Here is a 25,339-nt window from a genome sequence, read left to right on the forward strand (position 1 = left end):
CCACAAAATGAAAAGAGCAGTTGAAATTATCTCATACAATTTAATGACCTTGTCAAATAAATATTTACACTCCATTTGTTCCCACAAATACATTCTAGCATCTGCAACAAGAAGAAAAGGTAAACTGTAAAAACTAAGATAAAAAGTATAATCATGTAAAACATATAAACATAGAGACATGTAATCATCTTTATGTAATCATCTTTCCAGGCACAATTGTAAAAAAACAATTAGAAATGTACTAACACTTTGTCATTTATACTTCGTTTAAAGATATACATTGAACTAGTGCCATTTAACTAATTAAAATACCTGCTGTATGTTTTAATACTAAATAGTTACAGGTCTACCTGTTTGATAGTGCCAATGTTAATATAAACAATTTATAAAAATATAATCGGGTCATACTTTAAGCTACTGCAACAGGAGCATAGTTCCTAGTCAGTCTGTCAAAGTCTGATTCCTGGGGACATACAAATGTAAGGTTAGCATTAATCGAACTAGAAGCTACACAAAGAAAGAAAACAAGAGATATTCTTGACTGTCATTTCAAAAGTGCTGACTACTAAAATTTCAATTTGTTCTTGGACTAGGGAGACAATACTATTTTAACACTAACCAACCTTCTGCAAGTAATCTCTCACAAATGGATGACTTCGATGGGAATCCTTGAGCTGAGAAATGTATCTGTTGCTAACCTGATAGACAACATTTATTGTAAAATAAAACTGTAGAAATAAAAACATTTTATTTGCAATAAACAATGGTAACTATTCTCTAGACAGCAGGGCCGTCTAGGAGATGGAAACTTACACCAGCACAGACTACTGTGGTAGCAGTATGGCACTGTACAAGCCAAAATATTCACCAAAGACTACTGTGCCATTGTATCAAAAGAGTGGTAGCAGTATGGAACTGTACAAGCCAAAATATTCACTACAGACTACTGTGCCATTGTATAAAAAGAGTGGTAGCAGTATTGAACTGTACAAGCCAATTTTCCCTTGGAAAATATTCACTACAGAATGCAGGCCTTGCAGTATTTTTTGTAACTAGCATACATTGATCACTACTAAATTATAGCTGGAAATTTAATTTCAATGCCTTTCCAAATTTATATCAGATATTTTTGTATTTCTTACTAACGTCACTACTACCATATAGCTCACATTCGCTTGGAAAAGTTTGAAGCAGTTAAAAACATTTTAAGCTGTTAATAAAAATTCTATTTAATCACTTTTTTAGTAGTGCTATATGAAATAAGCTAAGTAACAGAGGATAAAAATCATCTTTATAGATACAAGATTTATTAAACTCAATACTGCAGTGATGGGCAAACTATGGATCGCGGCCTACTTTGGCCCCCAAAAACTTTTAATCTGGGTCGCCACATGTTTTGTAATAACAAATGTAAGAATTCAAGTTTTCAATATCAGATGAACCATTAGAGTAATATTGCTAAGTTTAGTTTCTATGATTTACTTAAAGTTGATGTTCCATTAGTAAAGTTTCATAAGTAGCTTTAACTTAGGACGTTCTAAGTTCGCTCATCTCTAATAGGTACCTGACATTAGTTGGAGGAAAGTAAAGGCGGTTGTTTGTTGAGCTGATCACATGACACTCTAATTAACAGTAGACCAAAAATCGCAAAGTCTGAGAGTGGTACCTCACTTTTTTTTTTAAATTGTATTCAAGCATATTTGTAAAATATAGACTTGATTCAAAATGTGTTTAAGATAAGTGGTTATGGAAGTATTTTTTCTACATTTTAAAGACAAACCTGTTTCTCATTTGCAAATAATCCATCAGCCCATTTTTAGGACTATATATCAGGGTTTTTAACTTCCAAACATAACACTCTTTATTAGTTTTCAATATTGATGACAAAAGAAAACAAAAAGTCCCAGAAAATAATCATTAGGAAAGCATTTATTTTTGTTTCAATTTGCTAGTTTTCTTTAAGTTGCTACACATTAAAGTTATTGTAGTGTTAAATGTTGTTAACAGAACTTAATATTTTCTGGAGGAAACTTTGTTAAACAATCAATGATTCAAATGTTTTATATCCAGATATAAAAAAATATATTAAACTGTAAGCTCATCTAAAAAAAAACTATAGGGGAATCAATAGGTAAAAATGAAATTTACATCACAGTTAGCCTAAAAAATTAGTAACTTTAAGTTATGCTTCAGTTCTACTGACAAAGACACAGATGTGAATCTTACAGTCCTATTGATATTACTTTATAAAGGCATCAATTAAACCTTTTACTTTACTGGGGAGTGAGCATTCATGTGATTCTTAAAAGGAACAACAAAAGGGCCAAATATTTTGTATGCAATATCAAGATTGATGGAGTTAAGCTCAAAATAGGATAGAGAAAATATCTGGATTTTTTGGGGGGATTCTAATTCAAAACTAACTGCGAACTAAAAAGATAGCTTCAGACAAGTTGATTGTGATTTATAATTTTAAAGGAGATTTCAAGGCTTAAGTTCTATTGAAAAAGATTTAGATATTTTCAGTGTACCTTTTAATGTGGATTGAAAAAGTATCACAAATGAAACTTAAAATAATATAACTGCAATCTAATAATTATCAGAATCATTTCTAAATGTTCCAATATTTCATGTTAAATGTTTATATCATAATATATTTGTGAGCAGCTTAAAAAAAAAACCTATATCAGAAATAGTTTGTCGGATGAACTACTCAGTTAATTTTTATTAATAACTACGTCGTAAGCTAAACCATATTTAAGAATTAAACTATTATCGAAACACTCTTAACTTTATGCATAATTTACATTTTTATAATATTAAATCTCATACTAAATTTCTGTTATTTCTAAATAGATAAGATTATGGACCACCAAATTTTTCCTTTCATTTTTTGGTCTGTGCCTCAAAAAGTTTGCCCATCACTGTTTTAGTGTCATATAAAACAAAAAAACTGAACCATATTTTAAGTATTATAATAAACAATTTCCCCTAACGGTAAACATCATGTGGGGATTTCCTATATTCGCAAAATATATTGAACAAATGTACTCACTTCGGGTGCCTTTCCTAAGTGTTGACTAAGCACAATCATATTAATTATGGTCTCAGGATTATTACTGTCCTAGAAAAAAGAAAACAAAAGTAGTTCAAAAGCAACCAAGTTGCTAAATTAATATGACCTTTGCACATCATTTTATAGATTAAAACAAAATCCTTAATAAAATTTCTAGCAACAGGAGCATGAAGAGACTAACAGCTCCCCCCTCTTTCAGTATAAACAGTACATTTTAACTGGAAAGATCTGCTTGTTATTGACAAACAAGAAAAATCCAGTATAACTATTGAGATTCATTACAATACCAATGTCTTACACAATACAAATAACTGAAAATGAAAAAAGAACAAAGTATGAAAACCTATGCTTGGAAATTGACTATGGAAGTTACTTAAAAGAAGTCAACACTATACCTAATATGATACTAGCCAAAAGCCTGCAAAAATACACATCACAAATATTTTTCTGGGTCTGAAATAGACCTAAGAAACTTCTAGTTACCAGAGTGTGGTAAATAGACCTAAGAAACTTCTAGTTACCAGAGTGTGGTAAATAGACCTAAGAAACTTCTAGTTACCAGAGTGTGGTAATGTAGAAGACAATTCATCTTAAAGAAATTTCTCAGTTGACACTGCTACAAGGACTAGATTGAAACTTGTTGATGCATTTCAATCATAGCAGTGTCAGATTAACAATAATTGTTTTTTAAATGTATTTTTTTTTAAATTACTTTATCCATTGCCTCTTGTAGTACAGACTCTGCATCATCAAATTTTCCTTGGGCCATGTAGCAAGCTGCCTGTCCATTTAAAAGTAAAGGTGTGCTCACATGTTTGTCAGCAATTTCTTGGTATATGTAAAAGGCATCTTGATATTTGTCACCACCCTGAAATACAAAAAAAAACAACACATAAGCATCATAAATTTTTTAAAAATCTTGTTATAAAAACACAAGAAGAAATTTTTAAATAACGTTCTTTAAACAAATATAATTTTAAAAATTATTGGAAAGAAATGTGTTTAAATAGTTAATGAAAATTACAAACAGAATGCACATAGTCTCAGTGCCATTCAACTGGTCACTAAAAATGTGTTATTAGAACTTCTTACCACAGCTAAATTAAACCAAGCCTGGGCTAGTTGAAATAAAATACTGTCTTCATCAGCATCTTGCATTCTCTTTAACTCTTTCCTAACATCATATAAAAAAAAAACTTTAAAAGAATGTTATGAGAAATTTTATGTCTAAATGTAACAAAATTAAAAAGCAAAAGAAAAATAAATTTTATTTACTCTTACTTTGCAAGATCAACTCTGTCCAACTTTAACAGAATCTGTACCATCAGTGCAATGCTAAATAATGTTTACAAATATTATTAGAAAGGTTCTTCTTTTTACACTCATTATTTAATGCACATTTTTTAAGAATAATTTAGATACAAAAAAAAAAAGTGAATTGTATAAATTTTTTTCTAAGTTAATAAAAAGAAAACTAATTGATGAAAACATACCATTCTAAATTATCAGATTGATGTAATGTTCTAAGTGCAGAGTCAAAGTTCTGAAAATTAAAGCAAAAAAGTACAGGTTTAAAACTGAAAGACATTTAAAGTACATTCACAAACCCTAACCCTTACAAAAAAACACTAACAACAGCAAAATTATTTACCTGTTCATGATAGTAAATAGAGCCAGCCATTAAAAGATATATATGATTAGTTATATCAACGCTGCCACTCATTTTTGAATCCAGATCTCTCAGTATGGCATCCCTAAAACAAATGCGTATAAAAAAGGTGAAGAAATTCCAAAATCGTCATCTATGGAAAATTATCAACAAACAAAATGAGATTTTATTGGACCAGACAGACATATTCAAACATGTCTTGAGTGCAGTGGACATGGACTTGAATTATAGAAAAGAACTAGCTCTCTAGTACAAAAAATGAAGAGATGTGGGGACACAGCAAACAATATGCAATGAGGCAAGGATGACCACTATCATCAGAGAAAGGAGGGCCAGGTGAATGAGGCAAGGATGACCACTATCATCAGAGAAAGGAGGGCCACTATCTTCAGAGAAAGAAGGGCCAGGTACACAAGAAGCACCCAGGTGAATACCATGTTTACCTTTGATATATATATATATATATATATATATATATATATATATATATATATATATATATATATATATATATATATATATATAAAATCAAGCAAGCGATTCAATGGAAGGACTTATAAAAATAAGCCACAGGCACTGTCATTCTTCAAATTAGTTTAAATGATCTTAGCCAACAACAACACATTACAAGACATTGTAAATCACAAGGCTGTAACAACATAAACAAAACTAAATTAATTTAAAAATGCTTGGTACACTTAACAATCTATTTAGTAATCAATCTGTATTAATTTATTAAAAAAAAAAAGACTAGGTATGCTAACCTGCGTGTTTCATTGGACAAATAATCAGCATACATTCTGACTGCCTGTAACTCAGGTGGTCCAGAACTTTTGATTTCATCCAAGACAACACCATATTTTCTTTGAGATATGTAAGCTCTGTACATCAGCACATCCCTTTCAATTTTAAGCTCAGGTGTACTTACCTGGTAAATAGAATAGATTAAATATCTATCTGTAATTTACACACAAAGTGCCTTCTAATGTAGAAAATGATAATGTAGTGAGCACATAATTTAGAGATTTTAAAATGTTTTTTCACACAGGCTGCACCTGGAAATTTATTACACTTTTGAATGAAATGTGAGAAGTTTTAAAGTTGTTTTATCAATTACTTTAGACGATGGCCTAATTAATGCTTAATTAGGATTTGTTTTTAAAGTTAATTATATTTTTTAAAATTTATTAAAAATTCCCGCTTTTTTATTTTTAGCAATACAGGGTCCAGAAAAATAATTGAACACTAATATTTTTTTGATGCTAGATATCATGCCTGGCTATAATTCTACCAAGTTTTATACTGCTATCTTATGCGCGTCATATCGAAAAGTTGAAAATAAGGTTAGCATTGTTAGCTATGGGATTTACAGTTTTTGATAAAAGACGTAAAACCACTTCAGGCCATGTAAGGCCTAAAATTCTGGATATGTTCACATAGTTTTTGTGTATTAAACATATGTGCAAGAATTTTAAGTTTGTTTCAGACAATTTTGATCCCACTTTTCAAATATTTTATTTTCTGCCATCACAACGCCACCTTTTGTCCACAATTCTCTGACATTTCTTGAAGCTCAAGACCTGATTATTTGTTCCTTCAATATTTACATTCTAAACAAGTAAAGTTCATAAATATAAATGAAATCAGATTTGTGAGCTAGAAATTTACTACTAATACTAGATCTACTGCTAGATCTATCGTCTACAAAACTCAATTCCAACTTTCTAGCTTTTGACTTGGGGAAGTGTCTCTGCCGTCTTAGTCAGTGACAAACTCTCATCCTACTTGTTTCATGTCAACACCAATGTTAGGTAAAAAACACAACAAAATTTTTTTTAAACTTTCTAACTGTTAAACATAAAGTCATAATTTATACACCATTGGAAAGTTCTGTTAAAGTATTTTAATGATGTACAAACGAAAAATTGTTTTTTCCAATATTTTTTATTTCACCTCCCTACATAAGCCTCATAAGATTATCATTATCTATAAGATAGACTCAGAGTCTCTAGGCCCTAGGCCTATGCGGCATGCCACTCTCCTGTTGTCACTGTCAGGTAGTACCTAGTACTTACTACTACTACTCAACTACCTTACTAGATCTACTTAGTAACATAATTAGGCCTAGATCTAGTTCCATTTTCACTGACTTTCACTTTAGCCTTAGGCCCTATCCTACCCCCCCCCCATCTTAATGACTGTATCAGTACTATTACAGTGTTACTGAGAGTAGTGAGAGTCTGATTAGTCTGAGTGTATCATGTAATTGATGTATGTATCCTGATCCTAAGTACTAGACCACTAGGACTAGGCTGACTCAGTGACTTGTTGAGTGACTAGATTCTAATTCTACTAGTTATTACTATCAGACTAGTACTAGATTTAACTAGATTATTAGATGCGATGAGTAGATCACTAGAGACAGAGTAGATGACTTAGTCGACTTAGAGTTTAGACTTATAAAGACTTAATTTTAATCAACTTATTAAATTAAGTTATTTACTTAATGATTAATGATAATTATAATATTATAAATTTAATAATTTAATGATCACCAATGACTTGACTAGATAAGATCTAAACTTAAGGTTTCCATAAGATATCTAATGCATTAGTTATAGATAAAAGTGTTGTTGTTTTTTTACATTTAATTTAGGCGCCTCATTTATACACTGCTGAAAATTTCCTGTTAGAAATGCCGTTCGAATATCAAAGAGAGCATCAGTTCCTTGGTTGGCCATCTTGTTTGTTGTGTTGTACTGTCTGCTAGATCTATATAACTATATGCGCATGTGCAGCCAACGTGGAAAAAAATAACTATTTCCGTTTTAATGGTGTGCAATCAACTATGTCCATTTAGTTTGTATCCAAAATACGTTACCTATGTGCGGTACGTCTACAATATAAAAATTTAAAAGTCTACGAAAATGTTTAAGAAATGAGAGCATCTGTGCTAGATTAAGAAATCTAAATTTAGAATATATTAAAAGAAAAAATATTTCACTTGGCCCAACTAGATTCTAGTTTGATATGGATTGTAAGATATATTGTCTATGGTCACAAGCTATAGGGCCTATAGGCATAGGCCTACTGTTTATTTTGCCACGTAAATTTGAGTATCACTTCCCCCCCCCCTTTCTCTTCGCCTTAACTAATAGTCTTCTTTACTTCTGCTTATCAGTTATTTTTAAATATTTGATAGGCTCTATGATATTTTTTGGGCTGGTCCCTTTTTTACTTTTCACATCCTGCTCCCCCTTACCCCTTATAAAACTTTAATTTTATAAAATGTTAATCTATTTGGCACGGCCCGCTTTATATCTCAAGCTCTCTCTCGCTGATACTTTTCGGCATGAGCCTTTTTTTTTCAATATTGCATTCTGCGCATCAAACGCTCACATAATATTTTATCTGGAAACACCCCCCCCCCCCCTTTAAACTCTCTTTATTGTAGCATATATTTTACCAGTGATTTATTGTCTGTTACGTTGAATTACAACGGCCCGCTTCTATCGACCTCCCACACACATATCTCTAGACTGAGAATTAGAGGTGTACTTTTACTACCTACCCCTACAAACTATTTCCCATGCAATCGCTTACCTTCTTCAGTTTCCTAATTCAATATTTATGTCCAAATATACAGGTATTAGGTATAGAATAGAGACGATAGAGTCCAGATGTCTAGTCATTCTACTCTATAAGTCGGAGGGCATACAGTATAGACTAATAGTAGTACCTACTACTTTTAGACTCCTAAATCTAAAGACTCCATTTTCATAATCCAAGAGTTTAAGCAAAACAAAAAAAATGTCTTATGTGCTCACTACATTATCATTATTAGATGGCACTTTGTATGTCAATTACAGATAGATATTTAATCCATTCCATTTACCAGGTAAGTACACATTAAGCTTAAAATTGAAAGGGATGTGCCAATGTACAGAGCTTATACATATCTCAAAGAAAATATGGTGTTAGTTCTGGACCACCTGAGCTACAGGCAGTCAGAATGTATGCTGATTAGGTGTTCAATGAAACACGCAGATTTAGTATATCTACTAGTATGGGTGATAAGTTTTTTAATTGGACTATTTAGTCGATGTCTTTGTGCCATTGGAAGTATTAACACAGCAGCAGATGATGGCTAAGGTAATTAGACTACTGATGGTAGCTGTCTTACTTACTTAGACACTTCCGCGCAGTTCGGCAAGCTGTCTCCACAAAGATCTGTCACTGGCAATACCTGAAGCCTCTTCCCACCTGGTGTCCACTGATATCCCTCCATGAAACTTATACGAGGACGTCCCCGTTTGCGCTTTCCTCGTAGTGGTCTCCATGTCATCGCAAAATCTTGGTATGCGTAGTTTATTTTGTCGGAGAACATGTCCCGCCATGCGACTCTGTCACAACCTCACTAAGTGGTCGACTTTCAGTTCGGCAAAGGATTTCCTTGTTTAAGACGCGATCTATATAACTAACTCCTAAAATCCGTCTTAGCCATTATTATTGGCTGTAGCTGTATACAAGTTTAATTAACTTCGCAAAGTTATATAAGTCTTTGATGTATCTAGATGTCAAGTTTTAGGCATCGCTCATTCCAGCTCTTTATTTCTTCCACTCCTTGTTGACTACAAAGAAACATTTGAGCGGAGTTTGAAATAAAAGACGTTTGCCAAGTAACAAGAATGCTATTCATTTCAGTAGCTTTCCTTGTAATATGTTGCTACTTAGATGATTTGTTTTGTTGTTTACTAAAACAATGGGCTATTTTATCTAAACTTTGTTTGAATTAAATAAGTAACTTGCACATTTAAAAAAAAAAAATTCCTTCTTTGTGAGGCTAGTTATGTTCTATATCTCATTCTATTCGATTTGTTGTAATGTTTATTATTGCCACAAGTCTTTTCATTGAGCTTTGGATTGATGATGTCATATTTCCCAAGCAAACTACATTGCTGACCTTAACATCGTCTGCCCCGTAGATCACAAGGTCTGAAAGGGAAACTTTGATTTTTTAAAAATTATATTGTTGATGTCCTTTTTCATAAGTAAACTGCTATTTGTTAAAACATTTAAAGATCTTACTTAGTGTTAGTAGCAAAAGCTATAAGTTTTATTTCTTTCATCTAGCAGGCTAGCTATTCAATTTCATACTTGTGGTGCATAACATTAACATGAATAATGAAAACAATAAAAAACAAACACCTTTTGTTATAGCTTTGGGTTCACTGAAGTAATGAGTGCATTCAGAAAATGAGTTCCATTGCATTATAGCTTGGATTGAAATGATTGTAGTTGTGAGTCACTTCATTCATAGTCTATTATCTAATAAATGTAAAGAGCTCACTCATTTAAACATGACTATAAATACAGCCTTCCTAAACATTTCACTTCTTTTGTTGTTGCACCATTATAAACAATGTCAATGTCTAGTCACATAACTTTCACAGTTCAAATTTAATCATCACATAGTTGCTTCATCAAAATAAATGCAGCATATCATAACAAACTAGATCAAACTGAAATTCAATGTCATTTTCTGGTGTTTACAGCAGTACTACATGAAATGCGTAGGATGTTATTATCTTCTTTTATGAAGTAACATCTGTAAGAGATAAGATCAAAAGTACTACAGAATATACAATTTATGTCAATTTAATGGTCAAAGCAGACCTTTCTATTTATACATATATAAGAAATTAGATCACAGAACTATTTCTAGTAAACAACACAATAACATAAATTTGGCCCTATTTCATAAAAGGCTTGTCAGGATGAGCTTTGGACTGTTAGCCCAATGATTTGAATGATGCTTAACATCATTCCAAGCAGGAGGTTTTGGCAAATCAACTGCTGCAATAGCACATGTATTTTTATTTTAAGTAAAAGCTATGTGCATTTGAAAACTTGTTAACTGAAATTCCTAAACACACAAGACCAAAAAATACTAACAAAAAAATTGACAAGATAAAAAAATATTTCTAGAAAGAAATGACACAGTAAAGTCAAAATGATTAATTCATAGGATTAATGAAAGTATTGTTATGAAGAATTTCATTAAAGTTTCTTCAACCAGTGACTGACAGAAACTAATGCAGAGTTAAATGTCAGTACAATGGAATGACTAGATTTAGCCTGCAGCAGCAAGGAGCCAGCTTCAGCCTGAAAACCAGCTTCCGCCAACTGAGCAGCAATTGTGCTAGGGTTAAGATATTCAGGGGATTCCGGCTGGCCTTGACATTGAAGTACATAAGTAATAAGGTGTGAGAACACAGGCATGGAAACAACTTGGGGTGCTAGTTTATTGCACAGGATGAGTTGAAGTAAATCTACATCTTCTAGACCCTGTCAAAATAGAAAGCATACACATTTATTTGTGGGTTCATGCTTTTAGTACATTAAATTTCTATACAGCATGTAAGTGTCTACAGCAGGAAAAGTATTAAAATTAAAAATGTATAATCACAATGGGTTTTTTTTTGGTCACAAAATATTTTTTTTTTGAATAAATGTAAATTCTATTATTGAAGTATATAATTTCTCATAGAAATAAAAAAAATAAATGTAACTTATAAAAATATCTTTTTGAATTGCTATAAATTAAAGTGTTAGGCGCCTCTTCGCTGTGTCTTGTGTCCATAAGTCTAAACAGAGGTAACACTCAAAATAAGCAAACTAATTAACACAGATGAAAGGCCAACAATATAAAGGTAGTTGACGCTAATTAACAATGTTGAACAAGAAGTTTAATATTTAATGAAGCAAACCGTTGAATGTCATATTATCAAAATATCTACATCAGAAACTAAATCAGACCTTAATCTAGAGCTGCCAAAATCCTAGTCTTGTTTTTACTAGTCATATCATTGTCTCTAAGTAAAAAACTTTCCCTATTCATGAAACAAATAACTTTTCCTGCCTAATTCCTAATTGGGTCATAACAATAACAAGAAACATTACCTGAGTCTGATTTGATAAAAGATTGATTGACTGCTTTATCAGCTTTTCATGGGATGATCTTAAAGCTAACTTGACACTAGCTATGGGCAAATTCTGTTTGCACAATAATTCAATCAAATGTTCTGTACACTGAAATGAAATAGGCACACACATGAAATAGGCACACACATGAAATAGGCACACACATGAAATAGGCATGTGTAAATCTGCATCCCAATGTTTCCCCTCTTACAAATACTCTATTAGATGCAATTGACAAATCACAAAGAATAAAATAAAAAAGAATTAATTAAAACAATTTTTCTTGGTCAACTTCAGTGGTCCCCAACTCATTGTAATCACTTTGATCTGAAAATACTTTTTTGCTTAACAGTACAATTCATTGAAACTCTAAACAGTATAACAAGTACAGTGATTCAAGTTAATGGTGTCATATACAGAAATAAATCTTTAAAATTCATTGAATGATTTCGATAATTAATTGATTCACTTTATCTTTACCTCATAAAAAGCAAAATGTCTTTAAAAAAAACATTCTAAAGAAATTAAAGGAATAAAATAAATTGTTTCAAAAATCAAAATGACCTTGTAATCAAGAGGAAAATGTGAGCATTCTTGTTTAATGATTGTATTGATAATTTCTCCTGCTTCTTGATCTTGAGTCAACAAAACAGATTGAAACACTTTCAACCACGGGTTGCTTTCTAAGCTCAAACTTAATAAAACAAAGATAACACAAAAATTGTAATAAATTTGTATTTTGTATTTGTATATAGAGCTGAATTTTAAAAAGTAAAAAGCAGAGATAAAAATATAGCAACATTATTTAAAACTCAACACTACAAGACAATGTTAAAAGTATAATATGTAAAATTGTTATCAGTTGAGCAACCTGTAAGTGTCAGACACAGGAGGCCACAAGATGAGCAGACGACTGAGCGTGACATAGTCTTCTTTACTCTTACTATTATCTAACAGATGTGAAAAAAATTGCATCCTTGATTCTTCTGTGTTGATTTTGTTTTCATTCACCTAGGAAGTAGATAACAGCTGAAATTGATTGTTTCAATCTGGTCTAGTAATACTGAGTAAATAAAATCTAACAATAAATTTATAATGCTTAATCAATCTATAAACAGAAAAAATGTGTAAAAGAACAAACTATTAGGAACCTGAGTGTTAGGCCAGGCTATTGAAACTAAAGCTTGAGTTCTGTACAAAGTTAACAATATTTTATCACATTCTGACAAGTCAAAGCTCTGAAAAGACAATAATAGAAAAATATGTTTAAAAAATATTTCAGAAAGTATACTTTATTAAGTCTAGGTTGTAAAAAGTTTTGTTGGGATCTTTTCTGATTAAACTGGGAGAAAAGTTTGGCAAAAAAAACACATCAGTCTTCAGCTTTCAAATATTGTAAATGTCTTATTGATCTTGAAATTGTTTTGCTCTTGCTATTATCAAAATGCAAACTAAAATTCTATGGCTAATACAAGGTCCTCAGGGCTTGCAAAGACCTTCAATCAGGGAACAGTACCAGGAAAAAGAAGTAGAGGCAGACAGAGAAAGCGATGGGAAGATAACATAAAGGAATGAACAGACCTGCCATTAAGGGAGATTCTGTCCATGGCAAAAAACAGAGGAATGGAGAGGGACAGTCGATAGATCTTGCATGGTGCCCCCCAACAGACTACGGGGTAGGTTAAGGTGATTATCAAAATATTTTCATAGTGTAGCTCTAAAGCAAATCATTGAACTGAATTTTGAACATAACTACTTTCAAGCAAATATTTTAAAACTTATTGATTAATTCTAGAGTAAACTTAAAAGTATTACCTTCTCCAAGACTTTAAGAACATTAAGGCGATGTGGAACTTCAATGGTGTTGTCAGAGCAAAAAGATCTAAGAAGTGATATCACATCTTCAGCTTGCACTAAGTCCCCACTGCAACAGTAACACTGACTTTGTTAACATTTTATCTAAAGCTCTGTTGTTTAGTAGCAGTTTAAGTAAGTAGAATAGTTGAAAATGGAAAGACTCAATTTAATTTGACAAAAACTAGGTGTACCCATTGTCATGGTGCTCTCTAACATTTTCCACAACCAGCTGTAAGACTGCCAACCATGGCTTGCTCACAGAAATTTCTTCCTTTATGTTCTCATTTCTGATGAAAAAATATTTTATAATAAATACATTTAAATTAGGACACTCTATGTATTTTGTAACAACTGTGTTAGCCATTGTTCTAAACAATATCATTTAAGTTTTTACAAGTTCAGAATTTGAAAAAAAAAAAAGTTTTTTTTCTTATATGAAATCTTTCATTGACTCATGCACACCTGCCATTTCACTTAAATGCTTGTAATATTACCATGTACAAATTTCTACAAAGTCAATCTTTTTATAATTGAAGTTACTACAAACATTCCACCAAAAAACCAAGCTTGCAGCACAGTTAAACTTGCCTTAGAGAAGCAACTATCAAATTAACAGCTTGTTGAACAATGGTGCGTGTTCTCAATGAACTGGGTGGAGCCACTTGAAGAATGTCATCCACTAATTCTACAGCCTGTCCATCTAAAATCATCTGTACCAACAAAAGCTCCACCTGTGATTTTAAGCATTTTTTAATAATTTTTTTCTTTGCAATATCATATGAAATATACAAAGGATCAAATAATAAAAAAAAAGGAAAGTTTTAACTCTTTCTCTTCGTAATTATTTTTCCATCTTTCGACAGAATTCATTTTTCTCATTACTATTTCACTCCCCTGTTATGATTGGGCTTCAACAGCTTTGTTGTTTGTTATTAGAAAATATTTTATTTGGTATAGAATTAAAGGGGAATGCAGGCTCTTTTTATATAACACAAAATAAAGTTTATAAAATTATACATGAATTTAATGTAATGAGGTCAAATCAACGATGGTATTGTCAATTAGGAGAGAAAGAGTTAAATAACTTTATTGTTATTGTCAAGGGAAATTAATTTTTAATGGGTTTAGAAAATGATTCAGTCTCTAGTTATAACAGCCAGATTAAAGCATCTTCTCAAATGACTAAAAATGTGTTTTTCAATTTGGGGAACAAAATATATAAATTGATTATCCATAATGGAAATTTTATTTCTATTTAATATATTCAGAAAGACTACAATGGTCAAGTAGCTTACATTTTGCAAACATCACCTAAAAATTACACATATGTAACACTCCGCCCATTTACTGTCAGTATATTTTTCTTTGGATAATTAAGCACTGCCTTTGATCTAATATAAATGTATCAAGGTCATGCAGCTTACATTACACTAGACATTAGCAGCTCAAAGGTGCTGAACATAGTTTCTATTGTAACATTCCTTAAAAAAGAACCAATGTAAATCAGAATTTAAACCACAGCTGAGCTCCTTACTCTCTCACTAAATAAATTGTAAATATTCTCTACCTCTTCCTGAACTAACAAATAAAAAAGGATTGCTCATAGTTTATAATGACAGAAATAAAAAAAGAACAGATTATGTTGGGCAGGTCACCTCAAAAGAATGTTAGAGAAAAGAGGAGCAATAAACCAGCAAAAATCAAAAGGCAGGTGCCCAGAATGCAGACCATAAACACGATGGTTTGATGATGTAGAGGCAGATATACAGCAGCTTAGACTTTGGGCATGGAGACGACAAGCAAATGATAGATCTGAATGGAAAGCAGGCCAGGCACCTCCATGGTGTGATGGAAGGATATTTACAAAGTAATATAAATCTGTATCTATTTATAATTTGTGATCATCATTGTCACATCGTGGGGCATGGCTGTCATGACTGAAAGGTAACAATTTTGCAGCATGGAACTTTAATAAGTATAAAAATACCTGATGAATATCACCTTTGGACAAATCATATTTCTCAGCATAAGTGGAAAAAACTGGGTCAGTGGCTTGGGCAAAAGATTGTATTGTGTCATTGGTGAGTGATTTCAAGTGAGATAATCTCATCTGTAGATGGTTGGAACAATCTTCCCAGCTTACATCCCTATAGGAAAAAAAAAAGAAGGATTAGGCCAAATTCTGATTGTACTAGAGATTTACACATTAAGCAAAACCCTAATTTTTTATCAGAAATGCCATAAATATATCTCACAAACTTCAGATAAGAAGAGGACATATCAAAACAGCAACAGATCCAAATAGATATAACCAAAGTTTTTGAACTTATTTAACATAATAAAAACTTTTGTGTGAGTGTGTGTAGTTTTCCTAGTTTCCATAATAAGATAAAACAAAGACTTCAGTTCATTACCCAAGGTCATCTTGTTTCTTCTTCTTGCTAGCTAAGTTTTGTCTGGAAAACTTGAGTGCTCTTTTTGTTATTTCATCACGACAAGCAACATCAAGCTGACAAGCACAAAATACAAAGTTTCCAATGTCAGTGAAATTCTTTTACAAAGAAATTTTCAACTACCAAATTAATAAATCTTATCTACAAAGTAAATAATCTCAGCTACCATGTTAATATGTTACAAAAAGTCAACAACTTACAGTCTTCCTGGAGGTGGCTGTAAATACAATCTGGTCTATCAGTTCTAGAAAGTCTTCAGGCCTCAGCTTTTGGATAAGTTCATGAATAGATTCATAACGGTGAATCCATCCTGCCTGGCAAACACACAGAAATAAAAAATGCAAATAACAGCAGGAAGAGGCCATCTAAAAACTATTTTGGATTAAAAATGACATACCATATTTTCTGGAAGTTTCTTAGTAGCATCACCAGTCCAAAATACCTGCACTGCCCAGTTGCTATAGACACAACTAGAATTAAGAAAACTTTTTTTCTGTAAAAGAAAGACACAATTTATAATTTTGTTTCCAATGGTTGTAACAATGAATTAGGCACAAATATTACTAGCTAAAACAAAGGCAATGATCTAAGTCTTCACCTTATCAGGGATTTGTGTAGAAAGTTTTGCCACAGTAGTTACATTAGATGCAGTCAAACAATGTCCTAGTACATTCATTGGTGGTGTTTTTTCATCCATTAATTGCTTATAATCAATGGCTGTAGAAAAAGATGCATAAAAATGAATATATAATTGTTTGGCCTACCATATCAACAACAATTAAAGTATCATAAAGTTAAAGTATACATGTTTAGGGGACCACTGTGTATATTGGACAGAAATGACTATTTGACATGAAGCTAGCTAATCATAAAGTGAGGAGGGTCATATAGATCTCATTTTAAATATTTTGTGTTGCTTTGATACATCTGCTACTCTGCTTCACCTATGTGATGCTCTTTCCCTTCTCCAGCCTACATCAGGTAACCATTAGGTCTAGATGAACTTAATTAGATGATCCGTATGAATCCCAAGCCAAACTGCAGAGAATTTCAAACCAGGAGCACTATTTTAATTATAGCAGCTCTACAAATCTACCATATTTTTCAAGAGGAGACTAGGCAGACTTTAAAACTATACATTAATACTAGTCTGGTTGATACTATAATGTGTACATACTTGGACAAGCAGGTTTTAATTTCTTGAGTAATGCAACATGTTCCACTGGGTTGAGCCCACAAAGTATTTTGTCCTCCACACAATCCATCAAACTAAAGAAATACTGTAGCCCCTTTAAGTCAGTGCCTGACAATATTGGGTAAATACGTTTCATCATAGAATCAGTGAAGTCTGACTTCCGTGTAATCAAAGTGGTTAATAGATCAAGTTTGTTTACTCTGGCCTGAATATCTTCAATAGATAGCCTGCAGTCAAAAAGATCTTTTAATATTGGACTTCATTAATTCATTCACAAATAGCAAATAGAAAAAAAAAATGCACTTGACCTACCCACTGTCAGAAAATAAGAACTCTATATGACACATATACACATCCCATAAATTTAAGCCATAACGTTGAGCAAGAGACAGGGCAATGTTATAGACTTCATCATCAAGACTCCTGGTAGATCACAGTAAATCAAGAAATACATTATTTTTTATCATCAAATTTTGTAATTTTCTAAACATTAACAAATACTAACTACTTAAGAATTAGTAAAAAAAAAAACTAACTAAAACAAAGGGCACAATCACAAATATACAAGAATATGTCTTTCAAACAGACTATTAGATAATAGCAATGTGAAGTCTGTTTAATGTGGCCATTTATTGTAGTAGACAAAATAGAGATTGTAACATCAAACCCTATAGAGGCAGTTTAAAACCATGTTTTTTAAAGTTCCACACTCTTGGACATGTAGAAATTAGGGATGTTGCCTTACAGGTTCATCTGGATCAAATAAAATTTCAGAGAACATAAAAAAAGAATTACATTGTAAGACCAAAAATTGTTTCACGTTTGTATACTTCATCGTCAGCAAATCTAATCACATCCACACCTAGGAACAGAGAAAGAAAAAAAAAACATTTATAGTGCTGTTTATTTGAACATAACCTAAAAAAAATAATTTAATCTTCTGTCACATTTCATAATTTAATATCATAATATAGTTTACATATTGTTAACAGTTACAATGCAACAAGAATTTTTAAGAGCATGTATGTCTACAAATTTTATGAGAAAAACTGATAACTTGTATTTTCTCTAAAAGAAATGTATTTAACTTGTAAGTAGTACAGATCCTAAGCCTGACCAAGTGATCAAGAAATACTTCAAGATAGTCAAGTGTTCATGTAAGCTTCTTTGATGTAAAACATTCACAAAATTAAAATTAAGTTTCTAATAGCTTTACTACTCACCTTTTCCTAGTCTCTTCAAAGTGCAGGCCTGGTTGTAATCTTCCAGCAACTCTTGGTAATTCTTGAGTTTTTTAAGTAAAGAGATCACTTCCTGGGGCCACTCACTCTCTGCCACACTGGAAATGTACTGTATGGCTCGGCCAACAATCTTAGAAGGAGGCTGTCTGTATAGAGCATATACATGAGGAGGGGTGACAGGTTGCAGGGTGTTGTACACTTGCAGGGCATAGTAATAAACAGCTAATTGTAGAGAAATATCAGTACTTGGGAACTCCTCAAAACAAATACTAACATCATAGTCCTGGAATGTAAAAACATCATTATAATAAGAACCTAGACTACTAAAAGTTGTTTAACTCCTAACATAAATCTTCAACTACCAGATCATAATTTGATTTTCCAGAATTATGATAGACCTAATAAAATGTTCTGATGTCACAGAATAATATCTTTGTGAAGTCATGAGCTCTGTTTAAAGACTCAGAAAGCAGTTAAAACACATTCAACTATCTTAATAAAATATTTTCTTCCTTATGAACATAACTATAACAAACTTCTATTCCACCATTAAAATAATAGTATTACAATAGTTCTCAACTTAAGAGCTATATAGTGTGACAAACAACATTAATAAAATAATAAGAAAAAAAATTATAATTCTTACTTTGGGTGTCGCCATCAAATAAGCCAATCCCAATGTAGCATCTCTGGGCAAGCTCTGTTTGGCCAGCTCTATCAATGCTTCAGAAGTTGCCTCAGAAGTCTTACGACCTGTCAGTGTTTCTTCCAATATAGAAGTTCTCAAAATATTGGCACTCAGACTATTGTCCTCATCTTTATAGCTACCACTATAGTCCAAAGCTCTCTGCAAGTTTTAAATAACAATTTACATTTTTCTTTTTGATACAACCCACTTTAATACTTTTTAAAAAAGTTCTATTACTATTTTAGATTAGGTAATGACCAATTTAAAAGTTGCCATTGCATAAACAACACATATTTTTCTACTTTTGTTTTATTATAAATTTGAATCTTTAAATCAGAAATTATGAAATGCATTGATAATGCTGAAATACTAGCAAAAGCTGAAAAAATATGGTCACAAAAAAACAGAACAACTTTTATCAAGGTCTTTCTATAAATGAAGAGAAGAAAATATAATCAGTTTAGTTTTGTGCAAAAACTTGTATCCATATGGTTTTGTTCACTTTCAACTACTTATTTTAATACTAACAATTACAAATTAAACCTACACTGTCCTCATAGCAATCTTTAACAAGACTGGCATAAAATGGATGGCACCCTTGCTTCTTCATATCAACATTTCTATTGTCAAAAGTGCAGTCCCTGGTATCAGGCACTTTGACCTGTGTGTATTGTTTCAAGGAGGACACAGCACTCTGCCACCATTTGGCATCTGTCATAGTGGAGAGGAGGGCAGATGTTGTGTGCTTGGTGGAAGACAGAATCTGTTGGGTCTGTTTGATGGCAGCTTTGGCAGAGAATGGACTCTCCCTTATATCAGAAGAGTTACTAGCTGTCTCAGATACTTCTATAACAACCTTGTTCACTCTCTCATAAAGAATCTACAGAAAGACAGATGATATCTAATACTGTAATACAAAAATCCACATTGTTGACAAGTTGTGAAGTAAATTAAAAGGTGACTAACTCCACACCTGTGTTTCTCATCCCCCCAAAAAAACAGTATTTGACCCTTCTATTTAGCCTTTTTCACAATGTTATGCACAAATGTTCTAAGCCTAAAAAAAAAAACTAATGAATGGTTTAAACTTAGTTCCTACCTGTGTTTCTAACAAACATCTTGCTTGAAGAACTTGCTGGATTTTATCTTTAGAACAATATGTCATAGCAAATGACAACAGCTTTGCTCTATTATAATAACAAAATAACTCTTTTGGTTAAAAAAAAAAGAAAGAAATGATACTAGTTTGAACTGACATGTGTTGAAAATATGTGCATAATAGGAGGAAGGCATAATCTTATCTTCTTATGTTATATATTACAGACGTTACTATTGTGCCCAATTTGTCATGTTTCAAGTTCCGTTCCCTGCATGTACCTTTAAGACATATAAGACTTCATCTACTTGAGAGTTGGTCATGTATTCATATAATAATCTTACAATACCCCTGGTCAACTTACTTGGCTACTATGTTTCTAAAAGCTTCTTGCTCTGCCAACTTCACACACACTGCCCAGGCTGGACTATGACATAGACTTATTAGACGTTCACAACACTGGTATGCTAAATCATAATCCATGGCCTGTGCAGAAGTGGTCAGAAATGAAGTATTAACATGAGACTTTGATGTACACAGAAGTTAGTAATATTTTATATCACTACTTTCCTTGTTATTCCATTTTATAACTCACATTTATACTTGCTTCAGCAGACATTTGAATGATCTGTCCTTCTAACTCCTGGACATCAGTAGTAGCTATCCCAAGAAGTTGACCAAGTCTTATTAACTGTTTGTTTGTTTTTTATTTAAAAAAAAAAAAGATAAATTTAAAAAATTATAATAATAATAAAATAATAATCTATATATATAATTCTCTTCATGGCTCAACAGTTTGGACACCAAGAAGTAAAGGAAAGATCATTCTTTTATTTCTTCAAGTCGGACTAGAGTTACCCAACGTAACTTTAGAGGCGAAAAAAAAAGAGGGGGGGATAACAAGTAATCTACTCTGTATTCACCCAGGGGGAAAAAAAGAGGAGGATAACAAGTATCTATTTTGTATTCATCGTCACTAAATAGCAGGGCCAGACTTAACCATTGTGGGGCCCAATGCCTAACGGATTTCACTGGGCCAAGTTTGCATAGGGATACGGATAAGTGAAAATTAAGAGTTTGTATTATACAAATAAATTCGTCTTAGCATTTTAGTCATTCTTTACTACGCACAGAATTACTACACGAGCCTTACGCGTAGCGAAGTCATACAGTATATTATAAGAATTCTGTTTCCTACATAGATCACGCTCAATAGCAACAATTACCAAATGTTTTAATCTATCATCAAGAATAGTTGACCTCAAGTAATTCTTCATTAGTTTGAGGTGCGAGAAGCTTCTTTCACCAGTTTCCACAATTACGGGTATTGCATACTGCCTTTTTTTTTAATCGTGCGTATTGAATGACACCCCAAAATGACAATTTTTGTCTATTTCAGGAGATTTGTATGAGTTTTCAAAAGATTTTAATAATTTCTGGAGATTTCCAGGACTTTTTTGTATATTCTGAAATTGCAGGAGATTTCCAGGAGCTCCTGGTAAATCATGAGGCCGCAGGAAATCAGTTATAAGTTATAAAATGGTTTAATTTAATAATTTACACCTAGAATTAGCGCGGGTCCTATGAAAGTGCGGGGCCCACTGTGGTCGCATCGGTAGCAGCCCTGCAAAATAGCAGCGTATGCTACGCCGTGGGTCAACTTGTAAATAATACAATAATAAACTCTATTTCAATTAGTCAAATGGAAATGTTTTTAGCCATATTTTTAGTGCATCATTTATTTTACTAAATTGTTTCATATCAAATTAAATCTAAATGTATATTACCCTTTGGGTTTGTTTATAACTTGTTGGTTTAGTGACAACAGCTTGTCTGACTAGCTCCAGTCTGTCTTTACTTAGTCGCACTGCCAAACAAATATTATTATTATTATAATATTTCAAAATTTCATTAAAAACCAGGTGAACATCAACAAGACTTAAGTTTTCATATCAAGTTGTGAACCCAGAAATAATACCTTGCAAAGGCAGTACAGAAACACCAAACTCGTCTAGCAGAGCAAGGCTCGCAATGAGGTCAAGTTCTTCTTGAATTTGTTTCGGGGAATCAAGTATTAAATTAAGACAGGTCCTACAAAAACAAAAAAAAATAATTGACTTGTAATAATGAGATTGAAATAGATCAAAATGTCAATATTTGATTTGAAACATAAATGAAAACTTGAATTGTTAAAAATGTGCTAAAAAAAAAGCAATACCTGGCCATATCCATGCAAGGATCACTCAGATTTGCAGATGAATTAAAATATTCTCTTGCAGCTGACAGAACTAGCTCTACAGCTCTTTGATATGGTACTTTGTCTTTCAAAGTTTCTTTGTATGGCCTAATGGGCTTAATGTCTCCTGAACTTCTTTCAAGCATGTGACCTATAACATAAAAAGATACATTAAGTTTAAAATGAATTTTTCAAATGCATCAGTTAGATTACAGTAGGATGTTTATACAACAAAATAAACATGTATTATTTGACAGTATCAGTAACAATGGCAGGAGACAATTAAGAATATTTTTGTTACTACAGTCAGACTTAGAAACTGATGTTAAAAAATTGACACTACCTGCCAAATGAATGGTGTCTTGTTTACCAGAGCACATCAAACTCTCAACAAAAATCTGAAACAATTTGTTTTGAAATAGTTGCAGTACAAATAAATCTAAGCACTTTAATAAAAAAAAGTAAAACCCAGAATGTAATAGAAAATAAATCATTATTTACTAAGAAAACAAAAGTTTAATAACATACTATCCATACTTTAATATAAACAAGGTTACAAAGACAGTTTGTGTGGAAACACACACTCAAAATCGGCCCCCGAAGTAGTTCAACCTCAGAACATCAGAATGAAATTCTATCAAAGACAAATGACAGGGAAGAATGGAAAAAAAAGGTTAACAGATCTTGTGTGGTGCCCCAGCGGTCCAGCAGACCAAAGGATAGGTGATTGTGAATGTGAAGTTAGATGTGAACCTAGCCTAACTGATGTCTTATAATGAATATCTAATTGATCTAATTGTTTAGTAAAGAGCCAATCTCTTATTCCTCAAAAATGAAACATTTTTGTAAAAAAAAAATCCCCTCAAAAAAATTTTTTTTTCTTTGGTTGGGTGTTTTACGGTGAACACAGCATTGCAGTTCACGGCGATAATATGAAAAACTACTTATTAATTGTTGTTTTAAATTATGTCTGACTTATATGCATACTAAATAGATTTTTTCTCTTTAAGAAAATAATAAACATCTTTTGTGCGTAAATATAGTATTTATATAACAGAACTTACATAACTTAATACAAATATAAAAAAAAAAAAAATTTTGACAAAAAATCTACAAACGTTTGCATAAATGTGTTAAAAATATGGTTTATTACTATTAATAGTGAATAGTTATAAAAGTGGTGTATTTTTATGAAAAAACTGCTTGCATAAGTGATTTTAAAAATTAGATTTTTTGCTTTCAGAAAAGAAAAAAGTAGTCGTTGCATCAGAATTTGGAATGGTCTAAAATATTGTGATGTCGGATTTTCACTATCTTTTCTATTTTACGAGATCTAAACGGGATGGACGGACAGACAGGCCACACAAAACTAATAGTGTCTTTTCCCCTTTCAGGGGCCACTAACAATTAAGAATAAATAAACTAAAGAATTAACCATCTCTGCTACTCAATATGGAAGCTCAACCTTACCTCATGACACAAGCTTCTAGTTATAGAGTTAGTGTAGACTTGACTCTGAAGTAACATGACATCATCATGAAGTTTATACCAGTCAATGTCTGACAATGGGATGGCCCTACAGGTTATTCAGAATGAACAAGATACAAAAACTTTAAATATCAAACACAAATGTATACATTTGTTCATTAATAGCAGACTGTTACTTAGGTTCTAAACTTTGGCATATTTTTTTAAAATTTAACTATATTCACCTTTTACTAGCCATTCTGGTTAATTTAATCATCAGGCTTTTTGCTTCATCTGGGTTATTCTGACCATAAGAAAAAATAAAATTGGAGAATATCAAAATTAAAAATGTTCAAACTAGTTTAGTTCAATGTCAAATATAAAATCTATTGATACACATATGAAGCTACATAACAACATAAATGTAAAATATACCAAAGAATATCAACATACCTCACTAGCTTTAATGTAAGCAAATGTTTGCTTTAGTCCATTGGATTCTAGTATTCTGGCAGCACTGAAAATTATTACAGATACATAATTTTTAAAGACATATCAATCATGAATGTGTTTATAGGAAAGGGTTGCTTAAAAAGAAGCACTCACTAAGAAATGATTTCACTAACTTACTTTAAGTGCTGCTCTAGTTGATCCACTTGTTTGTGTAGCCTCAACATCTCAGGGCTTTCCTTACTAGACATTATTTCAGAATAAAACAAGGAACATTTTTAATAAATATTGTAATCTAGACTAGGGTTGCACCGGATAGTCGTTCCGGCGCTGTCCGAATATCTGGCCATAATTGTCTCTTGCCAAATGTCACTGCAGGATAGTTGGCAGGATAACATAGCAAAGGTTAGAATAAATCCAAATCATAAGATTAGTACTGGCAAAGTTTCATCCATCTTAGAGTACAAGAAGTTCATAACCACTCCAAATAAATGTTGTGTGTAAAGAAAATATTAAAGATTTAAAGGTATAAAGATCCAAGTTAAGAGAATTGACATTTTGAAAATACTCATTCCTAACAGATCTTTATTAGATTTTGTTTTAAAAGAGCCTTTTTTCCTTCTCACCTCTCATTCTAGTTTTTTCATGAGGACTATAATGTCTACTTAACTTAAAGGTCCTTTGTTTCTATGGCCCATGGTATGAGTAAGTCATAAGGCCAGCACAATGACCAACGCCCTTTACTTTTCCCAATTAATGTCAAGTACCCATTAGATTTGGGAGGAGTCAGAAGCATCCTTAATATCCATAAGTTCAAAATCTCAGTCTTCACTAAGATTCAAACCCAATACCCCTTGGCATGGAAACCAAGAGCTTTACCACTCAGCTGCCACACCCCTCCTTAACAGTAACAGCTAATTATATTCT

The 25,339-nt window shown here is 32.1% G+C and overlaps 2 protein-coding genes across 2 annotated transcripts in view; both read right to left on the reverse strand.

The window, feature by feature from the left end:
• Positions 1–20: 20 nt before the first annotated feature.
• On the reverse strand, positions 21–7,547 carry LOC106074895 (coatomer subunit epsilon-like). Its single transcript, XM_013235784.2, has 11 exons — positions 7,391–7,547; positions 5,510–5,673; positions 4,728–4,830; positions 4,570–4,619; positions 4,358–4,411; positions 4,169–4,250; positions 3,789–3,944; positions 3,056–3,124; positions 624–698; positions 409–463; positions 21–101 (listed from the first exon to the last, which is right to left on the reverse strand). The coding sequence occupies exons 1-10, from the start codon at positions 7,484–7,486 to the stop codon at positions 410–412; spliced, it is 903 nt and encodes a 300-aa protein (XP_013091238.2). The 5' UTR covers positions 7,487–7,547; the 3' UTR covers positions 21–101; position 409.
• Positions 7,548–9,833: 2,286 nt separating this feature from the next.
• The window catches only part of LOC106074902 (NBAS subunit of NRZ tethering complex-like), a 33,718-nt gene continuing 18,212 nt past the window's right edge, over positions 9,834–25,339 (reverse strand). The window contains exons 30-59 of the mRNA XM_013235795.2: positions 24,593–24,655; positions 24,416–24,479; positions 24,208–24,266; positions 23,966–24,071; positions 22,839–22,893; positions 22,478–22,646; positions 22,238–22,350; positions 22,047–22,126; positions 20,855–20,950; positions 20,624–20,745; positions 20,263–20,350; positions 19,711–20,043; positions 19,122–19,322; positions 18,458–18,758; positions 18,030–18,096; positions 17,547–17,657; positions 17,217–17,461; positions 16,638–16,756; positions 16,437–16,532; positions 16,240–16,353; positions 16,001–16,095; positions 15,574–15,733; positions 14,175–14,317; positions 13,778–13,873; positions 13,545–13,653; positions 12,881–12,967; positions 12,601–12,740; positions 12,294–12,423; positions 11,709–11,837; positions 9,834–11,093 (exon numbers count right to left, since the gene is read on the reverse strand). Of these exons, the coding sequence (XP_013091249.2) occupies positions 10,806–11,093; positions 11,709–11,837; positions 12,294–12,423; positions 12,601–12,740; positions 12,881–12,967; positions 13,545–13,653; positions 13,778–13,873; positions 14,175–14,317; positions 15,574–15,733; positions 16,001–16,095; positions 16,240–16,353; positions 16,437–16,532; positions 16,638–16,756; positions 17,217–17,461; positions 17,547–17,657; positions 18,030–18,096; positions 18,458–18,758; positions 19,122–19,322; positions 19,711–20,043; positions 20,263–20,350; positions 20,624–20,745; positions 20,855–20,950; positions 22,047–22,126; positions 22,238–22,350; positions 22,478–22,646; positions 22,839–22,893; positions 23,966–24,071; positions 24,208–24,266; positions 24,416–24,479; positions 24,593–24,655 (3,979 nt within the window). The 3' untranslated portion in view covers positions 9,834–10,805. The remainder of the gene's footprint in view (positions 11,094–11,708; positions 11,838–12,293; positions 12,424–12,600; positions 12,741–12,880; positions 12,968–13,544; positions 13,654–13,777; positions 13,874–14,174; positions 14,318–15,573; positions 15,734–16,000; positions 16,096–16,239; positions 16,354–16,436; positions 16,533–16,637; positions 16,757–17,216; positions 17,462–17,546; positions 17,658–18,029; positions 18,097–18,457; positions 18,759–19,121; positions 19,323–19,710; positions 20,044–20,262; positions 20,351–20,623; positions 20,746–20,854; positions 20,951–22,046; positions 22,127–22,237; positions 22,351–22,477; positions 22,647–22,838; positions 22,894–23,965; positions 24,072–24,207; positions 24,267–24,415; positions 24,480–24,592; positions 24,656–25,339) is intronic.

The sequence above is a fragment of the Biomphalaria glabrata genome, chromosome 1 (genome assembly GCF_947242115.1).
Source record: "Biomphalaria glabrata chromosome 1, xgBioGlab47.1, whole genome shotgun sequence".
In the NCBI taxonomy this organism is placed as follows: domain Eukaryota; kingdom Metazoa; phylum Mollusca; class Gastropoda; family Planorbidae; genus Biomphalaria; species Biomphalaria glabrata.

Bases quoted from the DNA above. Each gene is read 5' to 3' on its own strand.
- LOC106074895 (XM_013235784.2), bottom strand. From the start codon at position 7,486: ATGGCCAACCAAGGAACTGATGCTCTCTTTGATATTCGAACGGCATTT. The intron at 5,674-7,390 runs GTAAAAAAACAA...TCTATTTACCAG, and splicing joins ATGAGGCGCCTAAATTAAAT to GTAAGTACACCTGAGCTTAA. The intron at 3,125-3,788 runs GTAATTTAAAAA...TCTTTTTTCTAG, and splicing joins TACAAGAGGCAATGGATAAA to GACAGTAATAATCCTGAGAC.